The following is a 27,697-nucleotide window of genomic DNA, read 5'->3' as shown; positions in this document are numbered from 1 at the left end:
AAAAATCTCTCTCTTACTTCCGGAAACAAAGTGTTCTGAGCGGGATTTTTCAGATTTTACAGGGTCATTTCCTAGTTACAGCGGTTGCTAGGCTCATTCGTTATTCATAAAAATGGCTGAGTGTTTTGAGAGAGGTCCTCTCAGCTTCCTTTGCTGGGAGGATGCGTTCCCCCAGCAAGCCTGGGAACGGAGAAGAAAAATGAATGTAAGTTTTTTTCTTCCATTTCATAGCGACAATTTTACATAAATAGATTCGTGCATTTTCATGATTCTGGGAAAATTAATGGCTTCGTCGGTCTGGGGATAGGGTAGATTTGTGGTTATTTATACAATCGTAGTTGTTTTACATATGTATAGGCCCTATGCATCTGATTGTTAAATTGTTAACTATGCTAAAAAAAACTACGTGGAACCAACCTAAAAAATATACGGGTTAACAATCGTTCATTTTCAGCAGCCCTCTAGGCCTCGTTTTACATAACCAAGGTCAAGTTCATAAATCTACTTGTTGAATTGTGCATTGTATCATTAACATGATTAAGGAAAAAGTAAAACAGGCTAGCATCATTTTGAAATATTTTTGTCAAGGAACACAAGCCCATGGGACTTTTGTTTACACCCAACATTGACATATTAGTACACATTTGACCTGTTCTAATTAACCCCACTTGAAAAGTGGAAGGATATACACTATACAGTAATCGTGATGTACGTCCATCTGTTAAGCTTAGGGGTACCCATCCTTTGTGTGAGAGAAGAATAAATTCTCTCATACCACTGAATGAAATTTGATGAAACTTTCATAGAATCTTTATTACACATTGCCATTGCGCACCCCCTATTTAACTTTCTGATCCAACACATATTTTGGTTTCCCTTTGCAAAACATGGACACTGCCATTATTTTCATGATATGGGAGGAGGGGGGATCATTTAGTCTCATTGCTCACAGTACCTCTAGTTTCTTATGGTACTGACTGGCAATTTACCAGTAAAGATTATAATACATTTATTAAAGCATACATCTAAGAATTTTTTTTCTCAAGTGAAGGGTCTTACCCCCCCCCCCCCCCCCCCCCGCCCAAAAAAAAAAAATAAATCAAACTCAGTTAATTACATAAAAGAAATCAAATGAACAAACACTCAAAGAGACAAAAGATAACTCCTGACCTTAATGAGAAAAAAAACCTATTGAGTGGAGGGGGGGGGGCTTGTGGGCTTAGATCTTAAATCTGTCATGTAAGCACAGATAAATTTTTTTTTTTTAACTCTACTGGTCAGAGACAAGAAGAGCCTATGCGATAGTAATGCGTCCGTCATCCGTCCATCTGTCTAGCTGTCCGTCTGTCTGTATGTAAACAATTTTTCAAAATGCTACTCCTCCTACAGTTTTGGTCTAGTTTTTTGAATTGGATGTGTTGCCGTGGTTACTAGAAAATAAAAATTTCTGGGAAATACTTTGAAAATGCTACTTCAAATACAGTTTATGTCTGATTATTTATTTGGCATGCAAGTAGACTACATTGAGATACATGGATTTCCTAAAACTTTTACCTGGTCACTGATTTTGATGATTGATGTTGCAATCTAGCTGCAGAACCTATAGCTCTCATCAATATCTAAATATATTTGATTAGATCGGAGAGTTTCTTTGAAACTTAGCTTTGCCACCCATGTGAAAGGAAACTGTATATTAATTGCGCATAAAAAAGTGCGCTCTGTTCTCGATTTATTTCTCGATGTTTTTAAACTGCGTTCTCATAACATTAATAACCGTGTGTTCCTAACTTATCCTTTCGCTGTTTCCACAACCAAACATTCCTCATAATTGTTGTTAATAGTCCTCCTGACCCTGATATTGTAATCATAGAACATTTCGCTTATTTAAACTGCCATTTTGGTTTCAAAGATAATTCGGTCCAATATGCTTTGTTAGGATGTCAATGGCTGCCACCCCCGAGCCTCGTTAAACTGAGAGTATGTGTTAAATGAGAAAGGACTGTTTCAAAATCGTTACCTTTTTTGCAATTGAGGTCAAACCAATATAGTTAAAAACTCTACCGGTAATCAAGAACCGAGCGCACTATTTAAATGACGTGTGCGAGTATAGACCTACTTTAATCTACATGCCATGTTTAATTATGACACTTTCCCGGCGTCATGTCAGCTCAAGTATGCAGTGACTTGACTTCATATTCTATTATGACGTATATCTAGGTAGTTCAGAGAGTTACTTACTACAGATTGAACAGTTTGATATTGCAGCCTTATCCTAACTAAAATTGAAAATATACTGAAAAGTTGTATTAAAAGCTTTATAGGTCAAAATTGTAGTTTTATTGCAATCTTGCCACAAATAACATGCTATGTCAAAAATCAACCCCCACTCCTAAAACTTCCCCTGGCTTTTCTATACTTTCTATATTGCTTTTGTCATAACATCATTTATTTCAAACATTAACTTTTTACTTTAAAATTCCTCCTTTATCATAAGTTAGCAAATCAGATAGAGCCTACCTATATTTAACAGAGACTTCATTGTGCTTGTGAATAACAATATAACATTACATTAGAATTCACATGGCGGCCTCGGGTAATACCCACGTCTGTCTGAGGGTCGGTGAAGTGCCACAAATAAAGCCATGTGCACATCCGGGGATTGATATCAAAATCTCTATCAACTTATGCACCAAATGTCACGTGCGGTTTGACGAGCCCGATCTAAATTAAAACAATGAAATTACCTTTAAAGGTCGCACCGTCAATATAGGATATTAAAATCAATTTAAATATTTATTATATTCTAAGGACATGTTTGAATATTTTATGAATGTTTTGGAGTTTTAAAAATCTCTCTCTTACTTCCGGAAACAAAGTGTTCTGAGCGGGAATTTTCAGATTTTACAGGGTCATTTCTTTACAGCCGTTGCTAGGCTCATTCTTTATCAAAATATATGTTTTAGAGAGGACTTTATTTTAAAAGCTCCAGAGCAAGCGTGGGAACGGATCCAAACCAATGTAACCCTTTTCTTCCATTTCATAGCGACAATTTTAGCAACATCAGATTCGTGCATTTTCATGACCTGGAAAATTGCACAATATATAAGTAATGCCGTGATGTTTGTCTGTCTGTACGTCCAGGTTAAGCTTTGGGGTACCTATCCTTTGTGTGAGAGAAGAATAAATTCTCTCACACCTGTCTGAATGAAATTTGATGAAACTTACACAGAATCTTTTGTACACCTTGCCATTTTGCACCTCCTAGTTTTTGACTTTCTGATCCAATACATATTTTTTTTTTCCTTTGCAAAACATGGACACTGCCATTTTTTTATGATATGGGAGGAGGGGGTATAGTTTAGTGAGCCTTGTGTCACAGTACCTTTAGTTTCTGTCTGTCTCTCTGTCTTTCTGATTATCTGCACTCTCTTATTGTCTGTTTGTCCGCAAGAGAAAATTTACCTTGCCTATAACTTTTGATTAAGTTTTATGACATTCATGCATATCACAAAGTGTATTCCTCTGTGACAAGACCTCTAGTTCTTTGGTGTACCATCTCTTACAATTTTACTTTTCATTCAAATAATGCAAATATTATAATGAGATGAATGTTTGTCTAGCCCACATTAACACAAAGAATTTTTTTTTATTGGACCAGTAATTTTGAACAACCCCCCAAAAAATTATATTTCAGGTATATATTATTTGGTAACAGTAAACTTTTCCAAAATTGGATACCAACATCCTTAACCTTTTGACCTTGACCTTTGAGCATTTCACTACCTATGAAAAATTTTTAACAACTGTAAACTTGTCTTGTAAGCACAATAAGTTTTTCTTTTATTACTCTATATAATTCTGATGAAAAGATCATATTATTAGAATACCAAGAACAGTCGACCTTTTGACCTTGTCTGACTGTCTGTTGTAAAAATTTTTCAACAACATGGACTCATAATTTTTGAAGGGTTTTTGCTTGGATGTGTTACTGGTTATTTAATACTATGTCCCTTTGTGAATATCCTTTGGGAATTTCTTTTTATCATTGGATTATATATAATTTTGACCCTTTGACCTTTTCCCTTTGGAGTTTGACTTTGATTTTTTGCACAACATAAAATTGAAAACATTTGAAAAGTTTAAAATTAAATTTTTTTCATACTTTCACATTGTGTAATCCTTAATTTCAAAACCTTTGATTATATCAAGGGTCATTGACCCTTTGACCTATGACCTTGGATTTTACTTAAGTTTTTACAAACTTGACCTTTTCACCATTTTTATGAGTACAATATAACTTTGCTAGAGCTTTCATATTTCACATGTGTAATCCTTGTGGCAGGACCTTTCATTGGATATCAAGAATCTTGACCCTTTGACCTTGACCTTGGAGTTTGACCCACTTTAACACAAAAATTTTTAACTTTTACTTTGGCCATATCTTTTGAACAATAGAACTAGGACATTTACATTTGACATATGTATTTTTTGTGGTAAGACCTTTCATTAAATACCAACAACCTTAACGTTTTGACCTTGACATTGGAGATTTCTGTACCCATAAAAAAACATTAACCTTGGCTATAACTTTTGAACAATAAGTACTACAGCTTTAACATTCTTAATCAGGAAGATGATATATATTATTCTTTATTTCAAAAGACCTTTCATTGAATGGTAACAAATCAGGACTTCATAAATCCCTTCTGAGGGGGTCACTAACAAATCAGGCTATGTTTGACAACTGCAATACCAAGAACCTTGACCCTTTGACCTTGACCTTGGAGTTTGACAAGGTTTTAAAAATACAACATTGACCATTCAATTTTTGAAGGGAAATGTCTAGGAAGGAATCTTCATTTTTCAAAGTCAAATTTAATCCTTTTGACAAGACCTTTTTTTTATCAAGACAAAATTGACCCTTTGACCTTGACCTAATTTTCTGAAAATTTGACATTAATCTTTTAACAAACAATTTAACCTTGAACATAACTTTTAAAGTAATATTGCTGTGTTTTCACATGTGTAATCCTTGTGACAAGACCTTTCATTGGATATCAAGAATCTTGACCCTTTGACCTTGACTTTCGAGTTTGACCTACTTTTCACAAACTTTAACCTTGGTCATAACTTTTGAAAGGTAAAGACCAGCGCTTTCATACTTCCCATATGTAATCTTTGAGACAAAGCATTTCTTCAATATAACTTTAAATTTCTAGGTGAAAAATTGACCTATGAATCAATATTTGTCCTATATTTATAAAATCTTCAACCTTTGAAATCATAATCCTGGAACAGGTGTCGCTATAGCATTTTATTTATTTCGATTTCTTGTTCAAAAGGCTTTAAATGAAAAAATAACCAACATCATTGCAATACATTTGACGAAAGTTGGAATTTATATGTTGCCTTCAACAGGACTTTAGGACATATTCACAAACGTCTTTTTTTTCACACTTTAAATTTTTTAATTTATTTTATGCACTATTAAAGCATAAGATCGTCTAAAACATTAATTATGATCAATATATAAAATCATTAAATTTTTATATCTTCACATATAGATCTTTTTAAATTTCCAATTCACAAAAAAAATTTTTTATAATTATATTTATATAGTTTTCATCGTTTAATTTATACTCATCAGTGAACATAGCTACTCAAATTCAGAAATTTGTATAGTACTTAAACCCCAAATAATTTGAATTCTTATCAATATATAATATTGTTTAATTGTATTTATCTTCAACAAAGACATTTAGGACATAATTCATTTTTGCTGGAAATTTTAGCACACACTATAAATATAGTTGTTTATAATTTTAACAATTGAACTAGTTTCAAAGCATATGATCATCACACATAATGTACAAGTGAGATACATGAACTTTCAGCATTGAAACGCCACCATTGGCTCACAGATTTTCTTTTTAAATTTCCAATACACAAAAATTAATATTTCCATTTATACAGCTTTCAAAAGGTACAGCCCCTCACTTAGTACATGTTACAGCCAGTTTGATCCAGTAGCAACTCAAATGTCAGTGGTATTCAGTGGGACATACCTCTCTGTCTGAAGGCAACTTATTTTTTTCCTGCTCTACATTTTTTATGTCTGTAATTCCAATTGTGTCATAAAAAAATCTTTTTAGCAGTTTTTTAAATGAAGTTTCGGGGGCATTAGATTTTTTCTTGAAGTGATCTTTATAAGAAACTGAAATTTTTTGTCTCTATATTATTTTCATGATATGGGAGGAGGGGGTATCATTTAGTCTCATTGCTCACAGTACCTCTAGTTTCTTATGGTACTGACTGGCAATTTACCAGTAAAGATTATAATACATTTATTAAAGCATACATCTAAGATTTTTTTTTCAAGTGAAGGGTCTTACCCCCCCCCTCCCCCCCCCCCGAAAAAAAAATCAAACTCAATTAATTACGTAAAAGAAATCAAATGAACAAACACTCAAACAGACAAAAAATAACTCCTCACCTAAATGAGAATAAAACCTATTGAGTGGAAAGGGGGGGGGGGGGGGGGGGGGGTTGTGGGCTTAGATCTTAAATCTGTCATGTAAGCACAGATTTAAGTTTTTTTTAACTCTACTGGTCAGAGACAAGAAGAGCCTATGCGATAGTAATGTATCTGTCGTCCGTCAGTCTGTCTAGCTGTCCGTCTAACTGTATGTAAACAATTTTTCAAAATGCTTCTCCTCCTACAGTTTTGGTCTGGTATTTTGACTTGGATGTGTTGCCGTGGTTACTAGAAATAGAAACTTCTGGGAAATACTTTGAAAATGCTACTCCAAATACAGTTTAAGTCTGATTAAAATATAATTTGGCATGCAAGTTGACTATATTGAGATACATTACTATCGGCTTTGTGATTTTAATTTTGATGATTGATGTTGCCATCGTAACTAAAATTGAAAATTCTGAAAAGTTTAATTAAAAGCTACTCCTACAGTTGTAGTCTTATTGCAATCTTGCCACAAAAAGAGACTTAATCAAGGATCATTATTCTATTTATTGCTTTTGTAAAGTTTTAAGTCCCAACTGCTTCTTTTCTCCTCCTTTATCATAAGTACAAATCAGTAGAGCTACAGTCTCAACAGAGACTTCTGGTTTTAAAATATAAATTACATTAGAATTCAGTGCAAATACCCATCCTGTTAAGCATTGAAGATTCAGATTGATATCAAAATCTCTATCAACTTATGTTATAAACAGTGTTTTAAATCTTATTAATAAACTTAAGGGATCTCGATATATATGCAGAGTGAATAATTTCTAATGATTTTGAAAAAAAAAAAAATTGCTGTAAGAATTGTTTGTGAATTAAACTTTTCCATTGAAAATACTTCATTTGTTCTCATGCTTTATTGTACTTTTCTGAATCAAAGATATTTATTATTGAACTTTATTTCAAAAGCTCCAGAAAGCAGCTGAATCCAAACCAGCAACCCTTCCTCCTCCATCTGAGCCGGTGACTAGCAACATCAGGCGAGCAAGCAACCTGGTTGCACAACAATCACCCCAATTGCCGGAGTTTGGACAAGGTTGCAGTGGTACGTATTATGTGTGTAGTTCAAATTCTTGTAACTGTCTAGGAATTGGAATCCTGTATTTTTGTCAATAACCATCTTGCAATCATTTTTAGACCCTTTTGTGTTTTTTTTTCTTAACAAAATTGATTTTGGCCAAAATTAAACTAATTTTCTGTAGATGGTGCTCAGACATTATCTTTTCACAAATTTTACATGTATTTTTTCATTACATTAAAAAATATGCTGTGTTTTATAGAGGAATATTTATAAACTCACTATTTTCAAACCAACTGTAACCATGCATGTTTTTATGCCCCTGTAAACAAAGTTCCAGGGGTATAAAGTTTTTGTCGTGTCTGTCTGTCTGTCTAGCTGTCTGTCTGTCTGTCTGTCTGTTTCTCTGTCTGTCTCTCTGTTTGTCTGTTTGTCTGCAAAAACTTTAACCTTGCCCATAACTTTTGATTAAGTGGAGCTATGACTTTCATATTTCCTATGTGTATTCCTTGTGACAAGACCTTTCCCTTGCTTTGGGTACTACCAAATTTGACCTTTTGACCTTGGAGTTTGACCTACTTTTACATGAAAATTTTAAACTTTTACTTTGGCCATATCTTTTGAACAATAGACACCAGGACATTTATACTTCACATATGTGAAGTTTGTTAAAAAACCTTTCACATGTGATGTTTGTTAAAAAGGCTTTCACAGGATACCAACAATCTTGACCCTTTGACCTTGTCCTTGTAGATTTCCGTACTTGTGAAACAACTTTAACCTTGGCCATAACTTTTGAACAGTGGGCTATTTATTCATATATGTAATCCTTGTGAGAAGACACTTAATTTGATACCAAAAACTTTTACCCTTTGACCTTGACATTTGAGATTGACCTACTTTAAAAAAACAAATCTTGACCATTACTTTTAAAGAGTTAGGGCAGGCTTTCATACTTTACATATATATTTGACAAGACCTTTCAATTGAAATAACTTTTCTTTGGGTACCACCAAATTTGACCTTTTCACCTTGACCTTGGAGTTTGACATACCTTTACATGAAAATTTTAAACTTTTACTTTGGCCATATCTTTTGAACACACAGTAGACACCAGGACATTATACTTCACATATGTAATGTTTGTTAAAATACCTTTCACTGGATACCAATAACCTTGACCCTTTGACCTTGACCTTGTAGATTTCCATACTTGTGAAAAAACTTTAACCTTGGCCATAACTTTTGAACGGTAAGGGATAGGGCTTTCATACTTCATATATGTAATTTGTGTGAGAAGACCCTTTATTGGATACCAAGAACTTTGACCCTTTGACCTTGACATTTGAGATTGACCTACTTTAAAAAAGCAAATCATGACCATAACTTTTAAAGAGTTAGGGCTAATGCTTTCATACTTTACATATTTGATCCTTATGACAAGACCTTTCAGTTGATATCAAAAACTTTGACCCTTTGACCTTGACCTTGGAGTTTGACCTACTTTTTAAGAAATTGAACATTGACCATAACTTTTGAATTGTTAGGGCTAGGGCTTTCATATTTTTGTAATCCTTGTGGCAAGACCTTTCATTTAATACTAATTACATTGACCTTTTGACCTTGACCTTGGAGATTTTTGTACTTATTAACAAAAAACTTTTAACATTAGCTTACTTTTGAACAATATTAGGACATTACATTTGACATATGTATTTTTTGTGGTAAGACCTTTCATTAAATACCAACAACCTTAACGTTTTGACCTTGACATTGGAGATTTCTGTACCCATAAAAAAACATTAAATTATTAACTTTTGAAGAAATGCTTAATCTTTCATATGTTCACATATATAATTCTGGAAAAGACCTTTCATTTTTACAAAACATCTTGTTTTTGACCTTGACCTTAAATGTTTGACTCTCACTGTAAAAATAAAACTTAATCATGATTTTATATAATGGTATCATTTAATTTCATATTTCTTTATCTTCAATATAGACATTAAATTTGAAAAAAATAATTTGACCTTGATCAATATTTACGTTTAACAAACTTTAATTTATAACTTTTGAACTACAGGCTAGACTTTAATATTTCAAAAAATAATCCTTGAAATCAATAATCAATATATAATATTGTTTAATTTATATTTATCTTTTCAACAAAGACTTTAAAGGTAAAGACCAGCGCTATCATACTTCCCATATGTAATCTTTTTGAGACAAATATTTCTTTAAAAAACAACCTTGACCCTTTGACCTTATAGGCAGAGTCATAAAAAATGTTATTGGTCATAATCCTGGAACAGGTGTAGCTAGCATTTTATATTTCGCATTTGCATTGTCCGAAAGGCCTTATTGGTAGAAAATATTTGATCTGATATATAAATAATTTATGTTGCCATACAGGGGCATAGTGTTATATATAACACATCTTATTTTCATATTTTTAAATGCACTTTATTTGTAAATAAGAGTGAACATCAATATGATCAATATATAATTCATTAAATTTATTCTCATCTTCAATATAGACTTTAAATTAGGTGAAAAAAATAATTATGATCAATATTATAGAATTGTTTAATTTATATTTTCTGCAACATAGACTTTAATTAAAAAATAAGAAATCCCAATAATCTAAATTCTTATCAATATATAATATTGTTTAATTTATATTTATCTTCAACAAAGACTTTAGGACATAATTATTTTTCGGGATATTAGGGTCACACTATAATTGTTTAATAATTTCTTGAACTGCACTAAGCATATGATCATCACACATACGTACAAGTGAGATACATGCAATACTCAGTATTGTGAGTATTGGCTCACAGATTTTCTTTTTAAATTTCCAATACACAAAAATTAAACATTTCTATTTATACAGCTTTCAAAAGATACAGCCCCTCGCTTAGTACTGTCAGCAGTGAGGGTAGCTACTCAAATGTCAGTGGTAAGTAATTATACCCCTGTCTGAAGGCAAGGGGGTATACTGTTTTACCATTGTGTGTCTGTCCGTAACGTACATAACACGTTTTATAGCAGTTTTCTTAGCAACTACTCATTGCAATTGCTGGAAATTTTAGCACACTTTTTGCTGAGGTATGCCATATGATGGGATTTTTTTTTATTGATTGGTTGCAATTGATTGAGGAAATGTTGTTTAAGTCCCTCTCGACTCTCGAGAACTTTTCACTAATATGGAGACGCCATTACTTGCTGGTGGAGAGCTACAAATTTTGTCCCATACTTGGCACTCAGGGCCATCGAGCAGGGAGGGGTCCTTTTTCGTGCCAGCACCTACAGCGATACAGGACCTTGGTTTGTCATTTCATCCGATAGACAGATCTCAATACCTAACAGTGGGATTCGAACCCGGGACGTAAGGATCAACTCCTTACTTCACAACTCTATCCGCTGCGCCACGAATGCAACAATTTAATTTGGTATTAATCTGATGTCAATATCTTTTTTTTTGAAAGGAGCGGGTGTATAACTAGTGAGCTTTGTCTCACAGACTTCTAATGTTTACTTTTATCTAACAAATTATTTGTATTACAGCTATTGAAAAGAATTCTTCCTAAAGATATTTATCTAATGGATATGAATTTAGATTAATAACAGTTTTTGGTTTGTTTTTTTAAAAACCTATGACATCACAGGAGGATAGAAATACCTTAAATGTTCTTTATGACCATCTTGCATTCATTTTAATCTATGAGCCTTTCTTTTAATTCTGATATATATTGTTTCATCATTTTGAATGTACATGTACATTGTTTTTCATGGCCTATATCTTTCTGTGTTCTTTATTTTCTTTTTATATCAAATTTTCTTTTCAATTTTGTTTTAAAAATGACATAAAGGCCCGACAGGCCGAGTGTAATGTTATTTTACTGTAAAAGTATTATATTTGGCGTGTACGATATTTTGCGGAAATTGAATTTTCAACAAGTTAGCATAGATTTGATTTAGGGCAATCTAAATGTGCTAGATATACCTGTATGATATACAAGGCATTCTCGGCTTACCACCAAAATCGCTAATTAGAATACACCACTGAATGTAATATGTTTACAGTAGTTAATTTCAAATTTTTCTTGGTATTTACAGTAATTTAGAATTCTGTGAAGTTGTCACTGGTTAGTTTTTATATTATTTTTAAAAATAATTTCTAAAATTTTATGTCATCTTTGAAATCACTGGTAAGTAATTGTATATTTCTTTTTATCGCTTATCAGTTATTATATAATCCTTGTCATAACTAGACAGTTTTTATATAATCCTTGTATTTACTGGTAACTTAAAGTTATTATATAATCCATTCATATACTAGTTATCCGTGTAAATACTATTAAATTTCACTGAAAAATGTTATTTCTTAATTATTACAATCACTGGTAAAATATTTCATAATTCTTGTATACACAGGTAAGTTATTATATAATCCCTTTTTTTACTCGGATATTTTTACCCTATTTCTACAGGGATATTTTTACCCTATTTTTACTGGGGTATTTTTTTAATCCTTGTTAACTGAAATTCTGATGCATTATTCATTGTTAAATTATTCTTGTAATCATTAGGCAAATACTGATAATTGTGATCACTGTTATGTTATTATATAATCCTTGTAATCACTGTTAAGTTATTTTTCAAAATTTGTAAGTACCCTTAAGTGATTATATAATAATCACTGGTAATTCATTAAATAATTCTAGTAATCACTGGTTATTTATTATATAACCATTGTAATCACTGGTGAGAGTTTACTGATTATCGCATCATTCCTGCATATTATAAATTTGAACTACATAGACATTTTCCCATTGATAGGATCCAACACCCCTAGATCGTCACCAAGAAGTGTGACAGGGAAGTCCAGTGAAGGCTCCTTAAATGGCAGTGGTGAGTTATATAATCTTTAATAATTAAAAGTCTTTAAAAATCTTCTTCTCAAGAACCACTGGGCCAGAAAAGCTGAAACTTATGTGGAAGCATCCTGGGGTAGCGTAGATTCTAAATTGTTCAAATAATGACCCCTGGGGGAAGGGCGGGGCCACAATTGGGAATCAAAGTTTTACATAGAAATATATAGTAAAAATCTACATAGACATTTTCCCATTGATAGGATCCAACACCCCTAGATCGTCCCTGTGACAGGGAAGTCCAGTGAAGGCTCCTTAAATGGCAGTGGTAAGTTATATAATCCTTAATAATTATAAACTCCTTGTAATCACTGTTAAGTTATTATGTAACCCTTTGTAATTACCCTTAGGTTATTATATAATTCTTGTAATTATTTATGGGGAATCAAAGTTTTACATAGAAATCATAGGAAAAATCTTTAAAAATCTTGTTCTCAAGAACCACTGGGCCAGAAAAGCTGAAACTTATGTGGAAGCATCCTGGGGTAGTGTTAATTCTGAATTATACAAATCATGACCCCCGGGGGTTGGGCAGGGCCTGACAATTGGAAATCAAAGTTTTACATAGAAATACATAGGAAAAATCTTTAAAAATCTTCTTCTTAATAATCACTGGGCCAGAAAAACTGAAACTTATGTGGAAGCCTCCTTGGGTAGTGTAGATTCTAAATTGTTCAAATCATGACCCCCGGGGAACTGGGTGGGGCCACACTGGGGAATCAAAGTTTTACATAGAAATATATAGGAAAAATCTTTGAAAATCTTCTTCTAAATAACCACTGGGTCAGAAAAGCTGAATCTTATGTGGAAGCCTCCTTGGGTAGTGTAGATTCTAAATTGTTCAAATCATGACCCCCGGGGGAAGGGCGGGGCCACAATTGGAAATTAATTATTATTATTATATATATAAATTGTCAGTTTTACATTGATATATTTAGAAAAATCTTTTTAACATTACAATTTCTTTCTTCTTATTAATAATCTGAAATTCTGGTCCAGGAAAGCTGTTACAATTATTATTCTTGTAATCATTAGGCAAATACTGATAATTGTGATCACTGTTATGTTATTATATAATCCTTGTAATCACTGTTAAGAAAAGTTATTTTTCAATCTTTGTAAGTACCCTTAAGTAATTATATAATAATCACTGGTATAATTCATTACATAATTCTTGTAATCACTGGTTATTTATTATATAACCGTTGTAATCACTGGTGAGAATAAACTGACATATCACCTCATTCATGTATATTATAAATTTGAACTACATAGACATTTTCCCATTGATAGGATCCAACACCTCAAGACGGTCACCAAGAAGTGTGACAGGGAGGTCCAGTGAAGGCTCCTTAAATGGCAGTGGTAAGTTATATAATCCATAATAATTATAAACTCCTTGTAATCACTGTTAAGTTATAATGTAACCCTTTTAATCACTGATAGTTCTTATAAACCCCTTGTAATCATGGTTAAGTTAATATATAATCCTTGTTACCACTGTTAAGTTATTATATAATCCTTGTTACCACTGTTAAGTTACTAAATAATCCTTGTTACCACTGTTAAGTTACTAAATAATCCTTGTAACCACTGTTAAGTTACTATATAATCCTTGTTACCACTGTTAAGTTATTATATAATCCTTGTTACCACAGTTAAGTTACTATAAAATCCTTGTTACCACTGTTAAATTACTATATAATCCTTGTTACCACTGTTAAATTACTATATAATCCTTGTTACCACTGTTAAGTTTTTATGTAATAATTGGGATCACTGTTAAGTTATTATATAATATTTGTAATTACCCTTAGGTTATTATATAATTCTTGTAATTACTGGTCATTTATCATATAATCCTTGTGATCACTGTTAAGTTTTTATATAATCCATGTTATCATGAATATTCAAAGTTATTATATAATATTTGTAATATTACCCTTAAGTTTTAATATAATTTTTGTAATCACAGGTACTAAATTATTTAGTTATTTATTATATAACTCTTTTAATCACTGTTTTTTATTTTATTATTCTTGTAATCAATGATAAGTTAATAAATAATCCTTGTAATCACTGGTTAATTTCAGGATTTACTGTGGTTTCATCAATATTCGTTGAGCACCAATTTTCGTGGAGATCGTTGTTGAGCAGATCCACGAATTCAAATGTTCATTGAATTACGAAATATGACATTCATTTGTATAGGCAATGCTTTTGTCCACGAAATTACGTATCCTCGAAAATGTATGTTTTACAAAATCCACGAAAATTGATGCCAACGAAAATTGATGAAACCACAGTAGTTTGTTGCTTTTTTAAGATCTATTTTGAATAGAGAATTAACTGATATATATAGCCTCATTCCTGCATATTATAAATTTGAACTACATAGACATTTTCCCATTAATAGGATCCAACACCCCTAGGAGGTCACCAAGAAGTGTGACAGGGAAGTCCAGTGAAGGCTCCTTAAATGGCAGTGGTAAGTTATATAATCCTTAAAAATTATAAACTCCTTGTGTTAAGTTATTATATAACCCTTTGTAATTACCCTTAGGTTATTATATAATTCTTGTAATTATTTATTGGGAATCAAAGTTTTACATAGAAATATATAGAAAAAATCTACATAGACATTAAACTACATAGACATTTTCCCATTGATAGGATCCAACACCTCAAGACGGTCACCAAGAATATGATTTCCAGTGAAGGCTCCTTAAATGGCAGTGGTAAGAAATATAATCCTTAAAAATTATAAACTCCTTGGTTAAGTTATCTTGTTTTCTATATAAAAATTTGTTCGAATAAACATGAAGTGCATTTTGGTGAATAGTCCTTTTATATAAAGACATAATCCCTTTTTCAAAAAACTTCTGGTTTTATATATTGTTTAACCACTGACTTCGTATTAAATTACTCAAAATTGTGTGTATTAAGTCCACCACTTGCCGGTATCATCCCCCTCGAAAATAGTTTGCTTTTGGGGACCTTTGGTCCTATAGCTATATTATTATATAACCCTTTGTAATTATCCTTTGGTTATTATATAATTATTGTAATTATTTATGGGGAATCAAAGTTTTACATTGAAATATATAGGAAAAATCTTTAAAAATCTTCTTCTCAAGAACCACTGGGCCAGAAAAGCTGAAACTTATGTGGAAGCATCCTGGGGTAGTGTTAATTCTAAATTGTTCAAATCATGACCCCCTGGAACTTGGCGGGGCCACAATGGGGAATCAAAGTTTTACATAGAAATATATAGGAAAAATCTTTGAAAGTCTTCTTCTAAATAACCACTGGGCCAGAAAAGCTGAATCTTATGTGGAAGCATCCTTGGGTAGTGTAGATTCTAAATTGGTCAAACCATGACCCCTGGGGGAAGGGCGGGGCCACAATGGGGAATCTAAGTTTTACATTGATATAATTGTAGAAAAATCTTTGAAAATCTTCTTCTCAAGAACCACTGGTCCAGAAAAGCTGAAACTTATGTGGAAGCATCCTGGGGTAGTGTAGATTCTAAATTGTTCTAATCATGACCCCCAAGGGTAGGGTGGGGCCACAATGGGGAATCAAAGTTTTACATAGAAATATTTATGAGAAATCTCACAATATGTATTACAAGGGGGAAATCTAGTAAAGAACAGAATGGTCAAAGCTTCTCAGGTGAGCGATGTGGCCCATGGGCCTCTTGTTTTATATGCATTCTTTGTTCCTTTTATATAAAGACAAGGAAGAATACAGATACATAAAGTGTAAATTTTTGTGCAAGAAAGAAGGTACACTTTCAAAACAAATAAAGCCCTATATTTTTATAAAATATGAAAGTGATATAAGAAATTAAAATTTATTCTTTCTGAATCATAAGAATTCTCTGCTGTAAGAATACACAAATGGGTTTATTTTATATGACCTCCTTTAATTTCTAATTTTAGATCAAAAATGAACTTTTTGGTTCTCAATATCCAGTTTAAAATATTAGTAGACTTAACAACAATAAAGCAAATATATTTTTATGCAGAATGACAACTGTTTTGTGAAAGGAATATATACTAGTAAATACATTTTCTAATTTGTAGCAATTGTATCTCTATTCAGCTTTAGATGACTTAAATAGATTTAATGATACATTCTTCGAATTCGGATTATATTATAATTGTATTAATTATCCTTATTAAAATGCAAAATTTGTTCATTGTACAAGTAAGGATAATGTATTTTTTTTTAATTTCAGGATTTATGCTGTTGCTTTTATTACACTAACCTACATGTAAATAGATAATAAAGTGGTATATTATCGCAATTCTGCTTACTATAAATTTTAACTACACAAACATTTTCACATTTAATCAAGAATCTACATTCAGTCTCTGCAGCATTAGTAAAGGTAGCCCTTGCTCCATAAATGGTACTCGTAAGTTATTCTATAATCCTTTTCAATCCGAGTACAAAATATATGCATATTGATAAAACTACAGTAAAACTTTTCTAAATTAGATGTTGTGTATTTTGAAATGTTGCCTAATATGATAAAAACTAACAATCCCTTTCATTTTTTTTTCAATGGTTTAAAATGTTTTAATTGCCATTCTCTGTAAAAAACATCTTGCCACTGGAAGATTTTGAAAACTCAATATATCCAGTTTAAAAAATTTCGGCTAACTCGGTTGCTAGAACAGCCGGAAAAGTTTAAAAATCGGATTTTCAAATCCTGACTGCAATAAAAACGAAAAAGCAAATGACAATTAACTCTTTAGAAATATAAGAAACTTTGGAATATATCTTAAGTATGCCATACATTTGGAATACATTTAATGAAATTGCTGATCATATTCATGCTAAAACTCAACTTTGTTAAAGCCAATTTCAAAATTTTTAAGACAAATTTTAAGGGCAATCAATATTTTCTATAAATAACTTTTATGGTCTTAACACAGTGTAACCATGCAAATATTTTCTTCTTTGTATTTGTAATTGAATTTTATTAAAAAACATGAAAATTCAAGACTTCTCCTTTTTTGCAACACCAAAACCATTTAGGTATAATTGCTAGGGGTTTTTTTATGGAAACAAAGTTCAGTATAAAAGTTTATTTTTTTCCCGCTTTAAGCATTCAATTAAATTGCCATTTATATCAAGAAACAAATTATAGATCAAATGGAATTTTTGTTACTCAATGAAGTTTAAGGTATTTGATAAAATTTAATGAATAAAACATCAATATAAAGCAAATATATTTTTATGCAGAATGACAATGTTAAATCCTGTGTGTTTAAGAAATTAGAAAATATATTTTTTTAATTTTAATAATTGTAATCCTAATTCAGCTAGATAGATTTTTGGGTTTTTAATATCCATATATTTTTTAGCTTATTTCCAATGCAACAGTTTAAAGAATATAATATGAATTTTTTGAAATGGGAAAATTTGGAACCAACATCTTATAAAATTTGATCATTATATCTATTGCTTTTATATTATTAAAATAGCAAAATGACATTGTTTTTTGTCTATAAGGATTGTAATGTAAATATTTTTTCTTGGTATGTGTTTATTTAATTATTTGGTAACATTTTATGCTGTTGCTTCTATAACACTAACCTAAATAGATAATAAAGTGGTATATTATCGCAATTCTGCTTACTATAAATTTTAACTACACAAACATTTTCACATTTACAGCATCAAGAATCTACAGCCAGTCTCCAAGGAGCAGCATTAGTAAAGGTAGCCCTTGCTCCATAAATGGTACTCGTAAGTTATTCTATAATCCTTTTCAATCCGAGTACAAAATATGCATAATAAAACTACAGTAAAACTTTTCTAAATTAGATGTTATGTATTTTGAAATGTTGCTTAATATGATAAAAACTAACAGTCCCTTTCATTTTTTTTTTTTTTCAATGGTTAAAAATGTTTTAATTTTTAAAAAAAATGTTGTTAAATCCAGAATGTTGTGCCCTTTTTAGGAATCAGCGGAGTCAGGATAAGACGTTTTTTGTCTATCATCTAATGATTTTGCCATTTTAGATGAGGATCTTAATGAAAATACGAAACGAGAGATCAGTGATCCCGCTATAGAGCAGAGCGTAAATGAAGTCTCCCACTATACACATGTAGGAGAGTATATTTCTCAGAAATACGAAAAACAACAAATGTGTGACATTTCATTCAAGTTGGGAGATAAACTATTCCCAGCGCATAAATTAGTATTGGCTTCACAGAGCCCTCTGTTCGCCGAAGTTTTTGAAAGGGAGCATTTTTCGAAGGAGCCAGTGGCCCCCAAAATTATAAATGTTAGGGGAGTTTCAGAAGAGGCCCTGGTCTCCTTTTTAGCCTTCATTTATACCGGAAGGCTTGATTTCAACACGGTCTATTGGCGGGATGTCATGAAACTTGCTCTTGTTTTTAAAGTCGAGCAAATAAGGAAATTATATCTGAGGAAAATAGAGCAGATGAAATGTGAGGACCAGCTTCGACTGTTACCAAACATGGCACAATTACAAGCAGTGGAGATTAGTGACAAGATTATCAGGAATATATCGACAAACTTTTTGAAAATCAAAGAGTGTCCGGCATTTTTTGACCTGGACGTCGAAACTTTGTGTTTAATTTTGTCTGATGAGAATATTATGGTCAGGTCGGAGTTCGACATATTCTCTGCTGCCGTTTCATGGTTCCAACACCATGACTATGAAAAAAGAGTCCAGCACTTAGAGACCATCATGAGGTGCATCAGATTCCCCCTTATGACCAACAAAGAGCTGTTTCTCTGTTTAAGAAAATTTCCTATACTCAGGCAGAACCAGAGTTGCGTCAACATGATAACCATGGCCAATTGGTAATTTTTTTCTATATTGATTCATTAATTAAACATATCAGTTTTAAATCAGTATTGAAAATGTTTCATAACACAAATGAGTTATGCTCTGTATAAGATTTATAAAGTTAATTCAACATCCTTTTATAAGAGTTCCTAAATCCTTTTAATTTCAATTAACTTCTTACCTTTAATTATTTCTTCGGGATCTCATTTACGAATTATTTAGAATATATGTTTATTCATTGAAATTCAGTACACAACATAACTATTCCTTAAATACATTAAGGGATAATGGCTTTTCGTTGCTTTTCATGTTGTAAATCTCCATTAAATTTCCTCACCCCCAATAACATATAGAATAGGAGCCTGGGCGACCCCCATTATACTTTTTTAATGCCCCCTTCTATTACTGAGAATGTTTATGTTAACACAAATGTTTTTGTTTTACTTAATAAGGGCGAGGACCTCACTGGAGCTCAATGAGGAGGATCCATTAGACGTCCCTGTAAATAAGAGAGACGGGGTCAATAGTCCACAAAGTGTCAGCGATTACTTAAAAGTAGGTCATCGATATTTTACAAAAAAAATCTTTATATCGTTTTTCTTTAATTCTGTAACTTAACCATAAATTTTAATGGTATTTGAAAATAATTATTGTCATTAAATGCGGCTTTCAGTCTCATTATTTATAGATATATACTGTATGAAATGTTTTACATGTTTATTTATGTTTGCATAATATTTCCTTCTCTTTTAAATCGTTTTGCTATAGTGCACCTTCTGTCTTTACATGAATATTCCTATGAAAATTTTTTGCACATCAATAACAGTCACAGGATTTTTTGTCTCCCGCTTTCGCAAATGCGAGAGGACATTAAATCTCATTCGTCTGTTCGTCAGTCTGTCAGTCCGTCCGTCTGTCAGTCCATCACAAAAACTTTAACCTTGCCCATAACGTTTGATTATGTGGAGCTATGACTTTTATATTTCACATGTGTATTTCTTGTGACAAGACCTTTTTTGGGTACCACCAAATTTGACCTTTTGACCTTGACCTTGGAGTTTGACCCACTTTTACACAAAAAATTCTTAACTTTTACTTTGGCCATAACTTTTGAATGGTACGTACTACGGTAGGACTTTCATATTTCACATATATTTTCTTTGTAGCAAGGCCTTTCATTGGATACCAACAACTTTGACCTTTTGACCTTGACCTTGAAAATTTCCGTACATGTACTTATGAAAAAATTTAAACCTTGACCATAATTTTTGAATGGTAAGGGCTAGGGCTTTCATTTTTCACATATGTAATCCATTTGAAAAGACCTTTCATTGGATACCAAAATCTTTGACCCTTTGACCTTGACCTTGGAGTTTTAACTACTTTTTAAAAAACTTTAGCCTTGGCCACAACTTTTGAATGATAGATACTAGAACCTTCATATTTCACATATGTATTTATTTGGCAAGAAAGCGGGGGACCACAATTTTTTGAATTTACTTATTTTCTTTCATTCCAATCATTTCGTCCATTCTATCAAAACAGGCCAAATCCTCCAATAGCATTGAAGACGAGGTAGAAGTAGAAGTCACTCCTATGTCCCAGGAGTTGGCGCAAGACTTCAATTGTCACGCGGGCTCTCCGTGCATGCTGCTTGAGCAGAGTCCTAAGGTTGAGCAGTATAGAACTTCCAAATGTAAGCCTAGTTTATATTTATTTGAAAAGTTAAACATTGGAACTTTATTTGAAATTTGCATAAAAACTATGATTGATACTCACCAAGGAAAAAAAACTCCCCATCCCTAAAATTAACATTTTAAACTTCTCTAGAAATACAGGGCAACTTTTATATTAAATTCTTATCACTTTAAGCATCCTTTTGTGGTCAGTTTTTAAAAAATATGAAAATTAATTTGGAAACAGCTTTCAGTCTAAGAGGAGGCCATCTGGACCAGAAAACATTAATTACAGCTTTTAATGTCTGTACATCCTTTGGAGGAAGGTTAATTTTAAAAAAAAATATGAAAATTAAATTGAACACAGCTCTCATTTAAAAGGTTGCCCAAGGGTCATTTTAAAAACTTAAAGAACTTCCTCTGAACCAGAGAACATTATTTACAGGTATTCTTATCTGTAAATTTGTAGGTGAAGCAACAACACAGATGAAGGATTCTAGAAGTGGAAACAAGAGGTACATGCATGTTTATATGCTAACTTTTGGCAAGTGGGGGGATATTAAATTTTTTCCATTTTTTCTGTTAAGTGCATGAAACCTTTATCAGAAGGTTGAGGTAGAGGGGAACATTTAATGGACTGTAACAGGAGAAATATTGATACACAATGAATCAGACAAAGATTCGAACCTGTGTACCCTGAATGTCCAGTCATGTCTACTGACTGAGCTATCTGGGTTCATGGGTCACATCCATCTGCCTGCCAAAGCCCTACCCCCTTAAGGTTTTCAGACCTCATAAACATCAACCCTGTTGTCTTTTCTGACTATTCCAAGGCCTGCTCACAGTATCAAACATAACAGGAGGGGAAGAAAATGTAATGAACCAGACTGGGAATTTAAGGCAGTCTTAATTTCCAGTCATTTGCTTTACCCTCTTAGCAATCTGGTTTCTGGCAACCAAACTGCCTCATTGCCATAAGTTGAAATTTTAGTATCTCATATTTAATTTATACTCTTAAAATTTAATTCATAAAAAAGGGGACTGTTTTAAACGGCCAGTTCAATTTTTTGTATGTTTTCTATCATTACACATTATTTGACTAAAACTATACTGAAATAAGCAAGTTAAAACTGCTTCATGTCCCTGAGGTTTCAGAAGAGTTTTAAACAAATTATCGAGGCCGAGTCTTATTCGAGTACGCATGACTTTGTGCTGCTTTTTAATTTTACATGTATTAGGCTTCGAAAAAATAAACTTAGTAGTAAATTCCTCGACCAATCTAGATGATCTTTTTTTCACAATTTGGTGACTTTTTATTATAACTTTCATCTATTTGAATAAAAGAAATCTCAAGGTTACATCAAAATTTTCCGAAAATTAATTAGTATGTTCAGAAATACAAAAAATATGGGAAATAAATTTGATAATATGGTGCTTTTCCAACAAATTCCCATAGGGTCCAATATCAAAACTTTTGAAATGGCTCTCTTCGAAATCGGGATGGTAAACGTTTTATTTTTTTGAATCTAAAAACAATAAATATAACAGTAAAAAATTAATTATAAAAAAAATTATCAAAATTCTTAAGGCAGACATAATTAGACTTGACATCGTGAAATTAACAAGAGGCCCATGGGCCTTATAGGTCACCTGAGCATTATGCAACAACTTTCCAGCGATTTAATTCGATTAATGTTTTAAGCAAGATGCTATGGCATTTACAATTTTGAAAGAGGCACCATTTGATCATCATAACAATACACTTAGCAGTTGCTTAGTTTGTTTACTTAATACCCATAGGCAGGGTGGGGGAACAAAAAATGCATTTCAAGTAATCAGTAATATTCAGCAATAATCAGTAATGCCCCAATCACACATGAACCCTTAGGCCTAGATCCACACATTGCACAATTTTTGAAAAGGCACCCTTGCTTTTCAAAAATATTTGATTAATTTCCAAGGAGCAGATCTCAAACAATTCATCCAGTTTCAGTATTTAAGTACACCCCCTCCTATGGTACCCCTGACCCTGGGGCCTTGAAATTCACAATTCTGGAAGATTAGGGTCCTTGAATAACTAGGTAGTTCATCTGCTTAATAAAGAGCAGAGAAGAAAATTTTCAAAGATTTAAAGTATTTTCACTATATAATCAATAGAGCCCCACCCTATCACTAGAACCCTGACCTTAGGGCCATAAAATCAAAATTTTGGAAGAGTTATTCTAAACTATGTACTTAGTTTATTTAATTCCTAGGAGCAAAAACAATTTTTTTCAAAGAATTCATGTATTTCCATTATATAATCAATAGAGCCCCACCCTAACACTAGAACCCCTGACCCTGGGGCCATAAATTTCACATTTTTGGTAGAGACACTCTTGCACATCATAACTATGCACTTAAAATTTAATTCATAAGAAATTTTCAAAGAATTCATGAATTTTCACTATATAATTATAAGCCCCGCCCTAACACAGAACCCCTCCCTGGGGCCATAAAATTTTTTGGTAGAGGCACTCTTGCTCATCATTACTACTTATTTATTTAATACCCAGGAGCAGAAAGAAAATTTTCAAAGAAATAATGCATTTTCACTATATAAATTTGCTAGCACTGTCCCCGGGGTCATAAATTTCACAATTTTGGTAGAGACACTCTTGCTCATCATAACTATGCACTTAGTTAGTTTATTTAATACCCAGGAGCAGAGAAGAAGATTTTCAAAGAATTCATGAATTTTCACTAGTATATAATCTATGAGCCCCACCCTAACACTAGAACCCCTGACCCTGGGGCCATAAAATTCACAATTTTGGTAGAGGCACTCTTGTTCATCATAACTATGCACTTAGTTGGTTTATTTAATACCCAGGAGCAGAGAAGAAGATTTTCAAAGAAATAATGCATTTTCACTAATATTAATTTAGCCCCACCCTAACTAGAACCCCAGATGGGGTTTTTCACATTTTTGGTGAGAGGCACTTGTTCATCATAACTATCATTTTAGTTTATTTAATACTCAGGAGCAAGAAGAAGATTTTCAAAGAATTCATGAATTTTCACTATATAATATGAGCCCCGCCCTAAATAGAACCCCTTGATAAAATTCACAATTTTGGTAGAGGCACTTTTCATAACTATGCACTTAGTTAGTTTATTTAATACCTAGGAGCAGAGAAGAAGATTTTCAAAGAAATAATGCATTTTCACTATATACTTATTTAGCCCCACCCTAGCACTAGAACCCCTGACCCAGGGGCCATAAATTTCACAATTTTTGTAGAGGACTCAATGCTGGTTACAATCATGCAAACAGTTTAACTGCTTGATGTCCAGGAGTAAAGAAGAAGATTTTTAAAGATTGCATTAATTTTAGTGATTTTTTCAATAAATACAATTTTTGTTCCCCTTCACCCATAAATGCTTTGTGCCAAATTTGGTTGAAATTGGTTCAGTGGTTGCAGAGAAGAAGCTGAAAATGTTCAAATGTTAACGCACAACGCACAACGCACGACGACGGACGAAAACAGATAGCAATAGGTCACCTGAGTTTACTCAGGTGACCTAATAAAAAACGAAATTATACAACATGTAAGTTTTGAATAAAACGGACTTGTTTCAATGAAAATAGTTTGAATATTTTGAAAATATTATCCTATTTGTAAACAAGAAAAAAAAATTTCCTGTGGAAAATGTTCACATTTTAGAAAACAATTTTTAGTTATTTAATTTATAAACAATTGTATATTAACTTAAGTACTTGTAAACAAAAAAACTGCAAGAATTTGATTAAGATCCTATTTACAAGGTAGCATTCCTACTTGAAGACTGCCAAATACATGTGCAGGGTAAACCATAGGTCTTTTTTTTTTAATTTGATATCATCATTTAAATATATATTGTTCATTTTTATCCATAAACTTGCTTTTTCTCGAGACATCTGGATGAGGTATGTATATGTTCTTTTACAATATCACATTGAACTACATGTTTGCATAAAATGAAATTTTCTAATTTTTTTTTTCAAACACAGGCTTTTCAGTTATAATAACATGATTTTGTATGTTTGTTTCATCTGTTATGACTATTATGTAAGAAAAATGCCAAGTTAATGAAAAGTTTTTTTTTTTAACTTTTAACATATTAGCACCGCTATTGCTGCAATAAGGCAGCCCTCATTTTTATTGGGGGGGGGGGGGGGGGGTTATAAGAAAAAAAATCAGAGAGGGCTAAATTATTGCATATGTTAAATGATATTTATACCATAACGTCAACAAATCACAATTTGACATACTATAGATTCCTCTGTCATTCTAGTATGTGTTCCTAAAACTCATGTCATAAAATGGCCTGGAATTAGTACGTTGATCTTTGGAGCTCTAGAGCGTTCATAGGCTTGTCGTTTAATTTATCCATATCATTAATATTAATAACATATATTTTAAAACTAAAATTACATGTAAATTAATTGTAGACTCATGAATTCACATTTTTCACTTCATTAATTTCAGCTTTATTTAATATCACATATTAAAAATTAGATCAATATATTGTAATTCTTGGAGGGTACTAATAACATTAAAATAATCAATACCGCCCTTATATAAAGGAATCTACAGTTGTACTTGGATGTTTTTTATTTAATATTACTAACTTCATATTATCCTGCTCTTAAATAAAATCTTAAGACAATTGATAAATTTCTAGGGTCATGGCCTACTTAATTTGCTAGGCATGGCAACATATCTTATCACATTAAGGTGGAGTGTTGATCAGGACAATCACTTGCATGCATTAATTAAATTTAAGTACTATTTTTTAGATACAATTTTGTGTATCACTTGCTTATATCAATTTTTTTAAAGTTACTATTTAATTATGATATTGTGTTTAAATCACAGCCAACATATTTATAATATCAACATTTAATCAATTTCTGAATCCAAGTAACAAATATATAATATATTGTCATGAAGCCGTCAAATGAATTAATAAGATTACTGTATTTGTCTTATTTGTGTTGTCTTTTCAACCCTCTAAATGTAGGTCTCCTATTCTGTTTGCAGGTCACCCAAGAAAAAGGGTAGAAAAATTCCTGAGAACTCCCCGATTTGGCAGCTTCAATCCATGCGATTCTAAAGGCTGTTCCGATCTCAATGTACCGCACACCATGTTTTCTCTCTATGTTTTTTCTCAATGTTTGAATGGTTTTTTTTTCTTTTTTCTTTTTATTTTTTTTCTAAAATTCTTTTTGGTGTTTTAATGTTTTTTTTCTTCGGTGTTTATTTTTTTTTTATCCAAAATCAATGTTTTCTGTAAACGGTTAAATACTTTTATTGTACATTTTAGATATGTATAAATGAATGTGTGGTATTATTAAAATTATTGCAAAGAAAATGTGTTTATGGTTTTTTTTTTTCAATAAATTGTGATTGGTAAATTTTTGTCTTTCAATGTAGGAGGAGGTCAGTGGACCAAAACACTCTGAGTCCCCCCCTCCTCTTTCCGTTTGTCTTTGGATTCATAAAACTAGAAAAATGCCCATACGATACAAATGATCATTCCAGGGTTCATTAGAAATGCAACATGAAATTTGATGAAAATATATACAGTGAAACCTGTCTAATTTGACATGCACTGGGAGACAGATTTTGTGTCGGAATAAACAGGGTGTCGGATTGCACAGTGATAAAATCAAGGAAAATAGTATAATGGGAAAGAAATTTATGAAACAGTGTGTTTGATTATTCAGAAAAGACAGTATATATACATGTATCTTCAATAGGATTTTAAACTGAGTTTAAGAAAGGCCTAAACACTAACATTTTTTTAACTTGGATTGTATCGAGGTTTGCATATTAAAACCATTTAGCTAACATGCACTATAATTAATGTTAACATGCAACAAACATGTATTTATGTCAACCTGCGACTTATTTATCTTAACATGCAACATCATTTATATAAACATGTTATTTCTGTCAACATGCACGATACACGTAAGCAAGTTAGCACGCAAGATGATTATGTCAGCATATAAGATGTGGACAGACAACTTATTCTCTTGCATGTTAATATAAATAAGTCACTTATTGACATAACTTAACTGAATTTTAGCATAATTATCTTGCATGTTCACATAATTAAATTTCATGTTATTAAGTTGCATGTTAACATGTAACAATCTTGCATTTTGCATGCCATTAAAGTTATGCTCCTTGTTAATATAATTACGCTGTATCTTAAAGCTTGCATTTATGATGTCAGAAACTAGCGTTTATGATGGCATATTTCTACCCCATACCTGAATGATAAATTAAGTCAACCTGCATGAAAACTGTGTCAGCATGCAAGATTTGCAAGAAAATTATGTCAACATGCAAGTTAGCTGCAGAACTGTAGCTCTCCAAATTATATTGATAGAACGGAGAGCTACAGTGACACCCATTGAAAAATCTGTATATTTATTGCGCACAAAAAAGAGCTACAGTTTCCGCAGCTACATGCAAGTGCAAGATATTTACTACCAGTATGTCGGCATGCACATAGTCATTTACAAAGTATATCTTTTAAGAGTATGATCTATGGTGGCATATATTTCTGTCCCTTACAATACATGCAAGATAAATAATATTAACATTTCACATGATTATGTAGAAATGCAACATATTAATGTCAACAAGCAAGTTAATTATGTTGACATGCAA

At 32.1% G+C, this 27,697-nt stretch overlaps 1 protein-coding gene and 1 long non-coding RNA gene across 13 annotated transcripts in view; one reads left to right on the top strand and one right to left on the bottom strand.

Moving 5' to 3' along the window:
* On the top strand, positions 1-26,369 carry LOC134233425 (kelch-like protein 13). Of its 12 annotated transcripts, none has more exons than XM_062715392.1 (12): positions 1-205; positions 7,433-7,568; positions 10,438-10,503; positions 12,387-12,458; positions 13,772-13,843; positions 14,895-14,966; positions 18,170-18,235; positions 18,518-19,328; positions 19,767-19,869; positions 20,860-21,010; positions 21,460-21,505; positions 26,057-26,369. In XM_062715392.1, the coding sequence occupies exons 1-12, from the start codon at positions 113-115 to the stop codon at positions 26,127-26,129; spliced, it is 1,761 nt and encodes a 586-aa protein (XP_062571376.1). In that variant the 5' UTR covers positions 1-112; the 3' UTR covers positions 26,130-26,369. The 12 variants fall into 12 exon arrangements, with proteins under 12 accessions (XP_062571376.1, XP_062571377.1, XP_062571383.1 ...); XM_062715395.1 differs by having other exon boundaries at positions 8-205; positions 13,772-13,790; positions 14,914-14,966; positions 18,170-18,241; positions 26,057-26,367; XM_062715391.1 differs by having other exon boundaries at positions 8-205; positions 18,170-18,241; positions 26,057-26,367.
* LOC134233428 (uncharacterized) overlaps positions 1-27,697 on the bottom strand; it is a 42,847-nt gene that overhangs the window by 3,960 nt on the left and 11,190 nt on the right. The gene's annotated exons all lie outside the window — the stretch shown is intronic.

This window comes from Saccostrea cucullata, unplaced genomic scaffold (genome assembly GCF_032062105.1).
Source record: "Saccostrea cucullata isolate Sc308-1 unplaced genomic scaffold, CSIRO_AGI_Scuc_v1 ctg3198, whole genome shotgun sequence".
NCBI lineage: Eukaryota > Metazoa > Mollusca > Bivalvia > Ostreida > Ostreidae > Saccostrea > Saccostrea cuccullata.
This window is presented reverse-complemented; position numbering and strand designations above follow the sequence as displayed.

Bases quoted from the DNA above. Each gene is read 5' to 3' on its own strand.
- LOC134233425 (XM_062715391.1), top strand. From the start codon at position 113: ATGGCTGAGTGTTTTGAGAGAGGTCCTCTCAGCTTCCTTTGCTGGGAG. The intron at 206-7,432 runs GTAAGTTTTTTT...TTATTTCAAAAG, and splicing joins AACGGAGAAGAAAAATGAAT to CTCCAGAAAGCAGCTGAATC. The intron at 14,967-18,169 runs GTAAGTTATATA...TCACATTTACAG, and splicing joins AGGCTCCTTAAATGGCAGTG to CATCAAGAATCTACAGCCAG.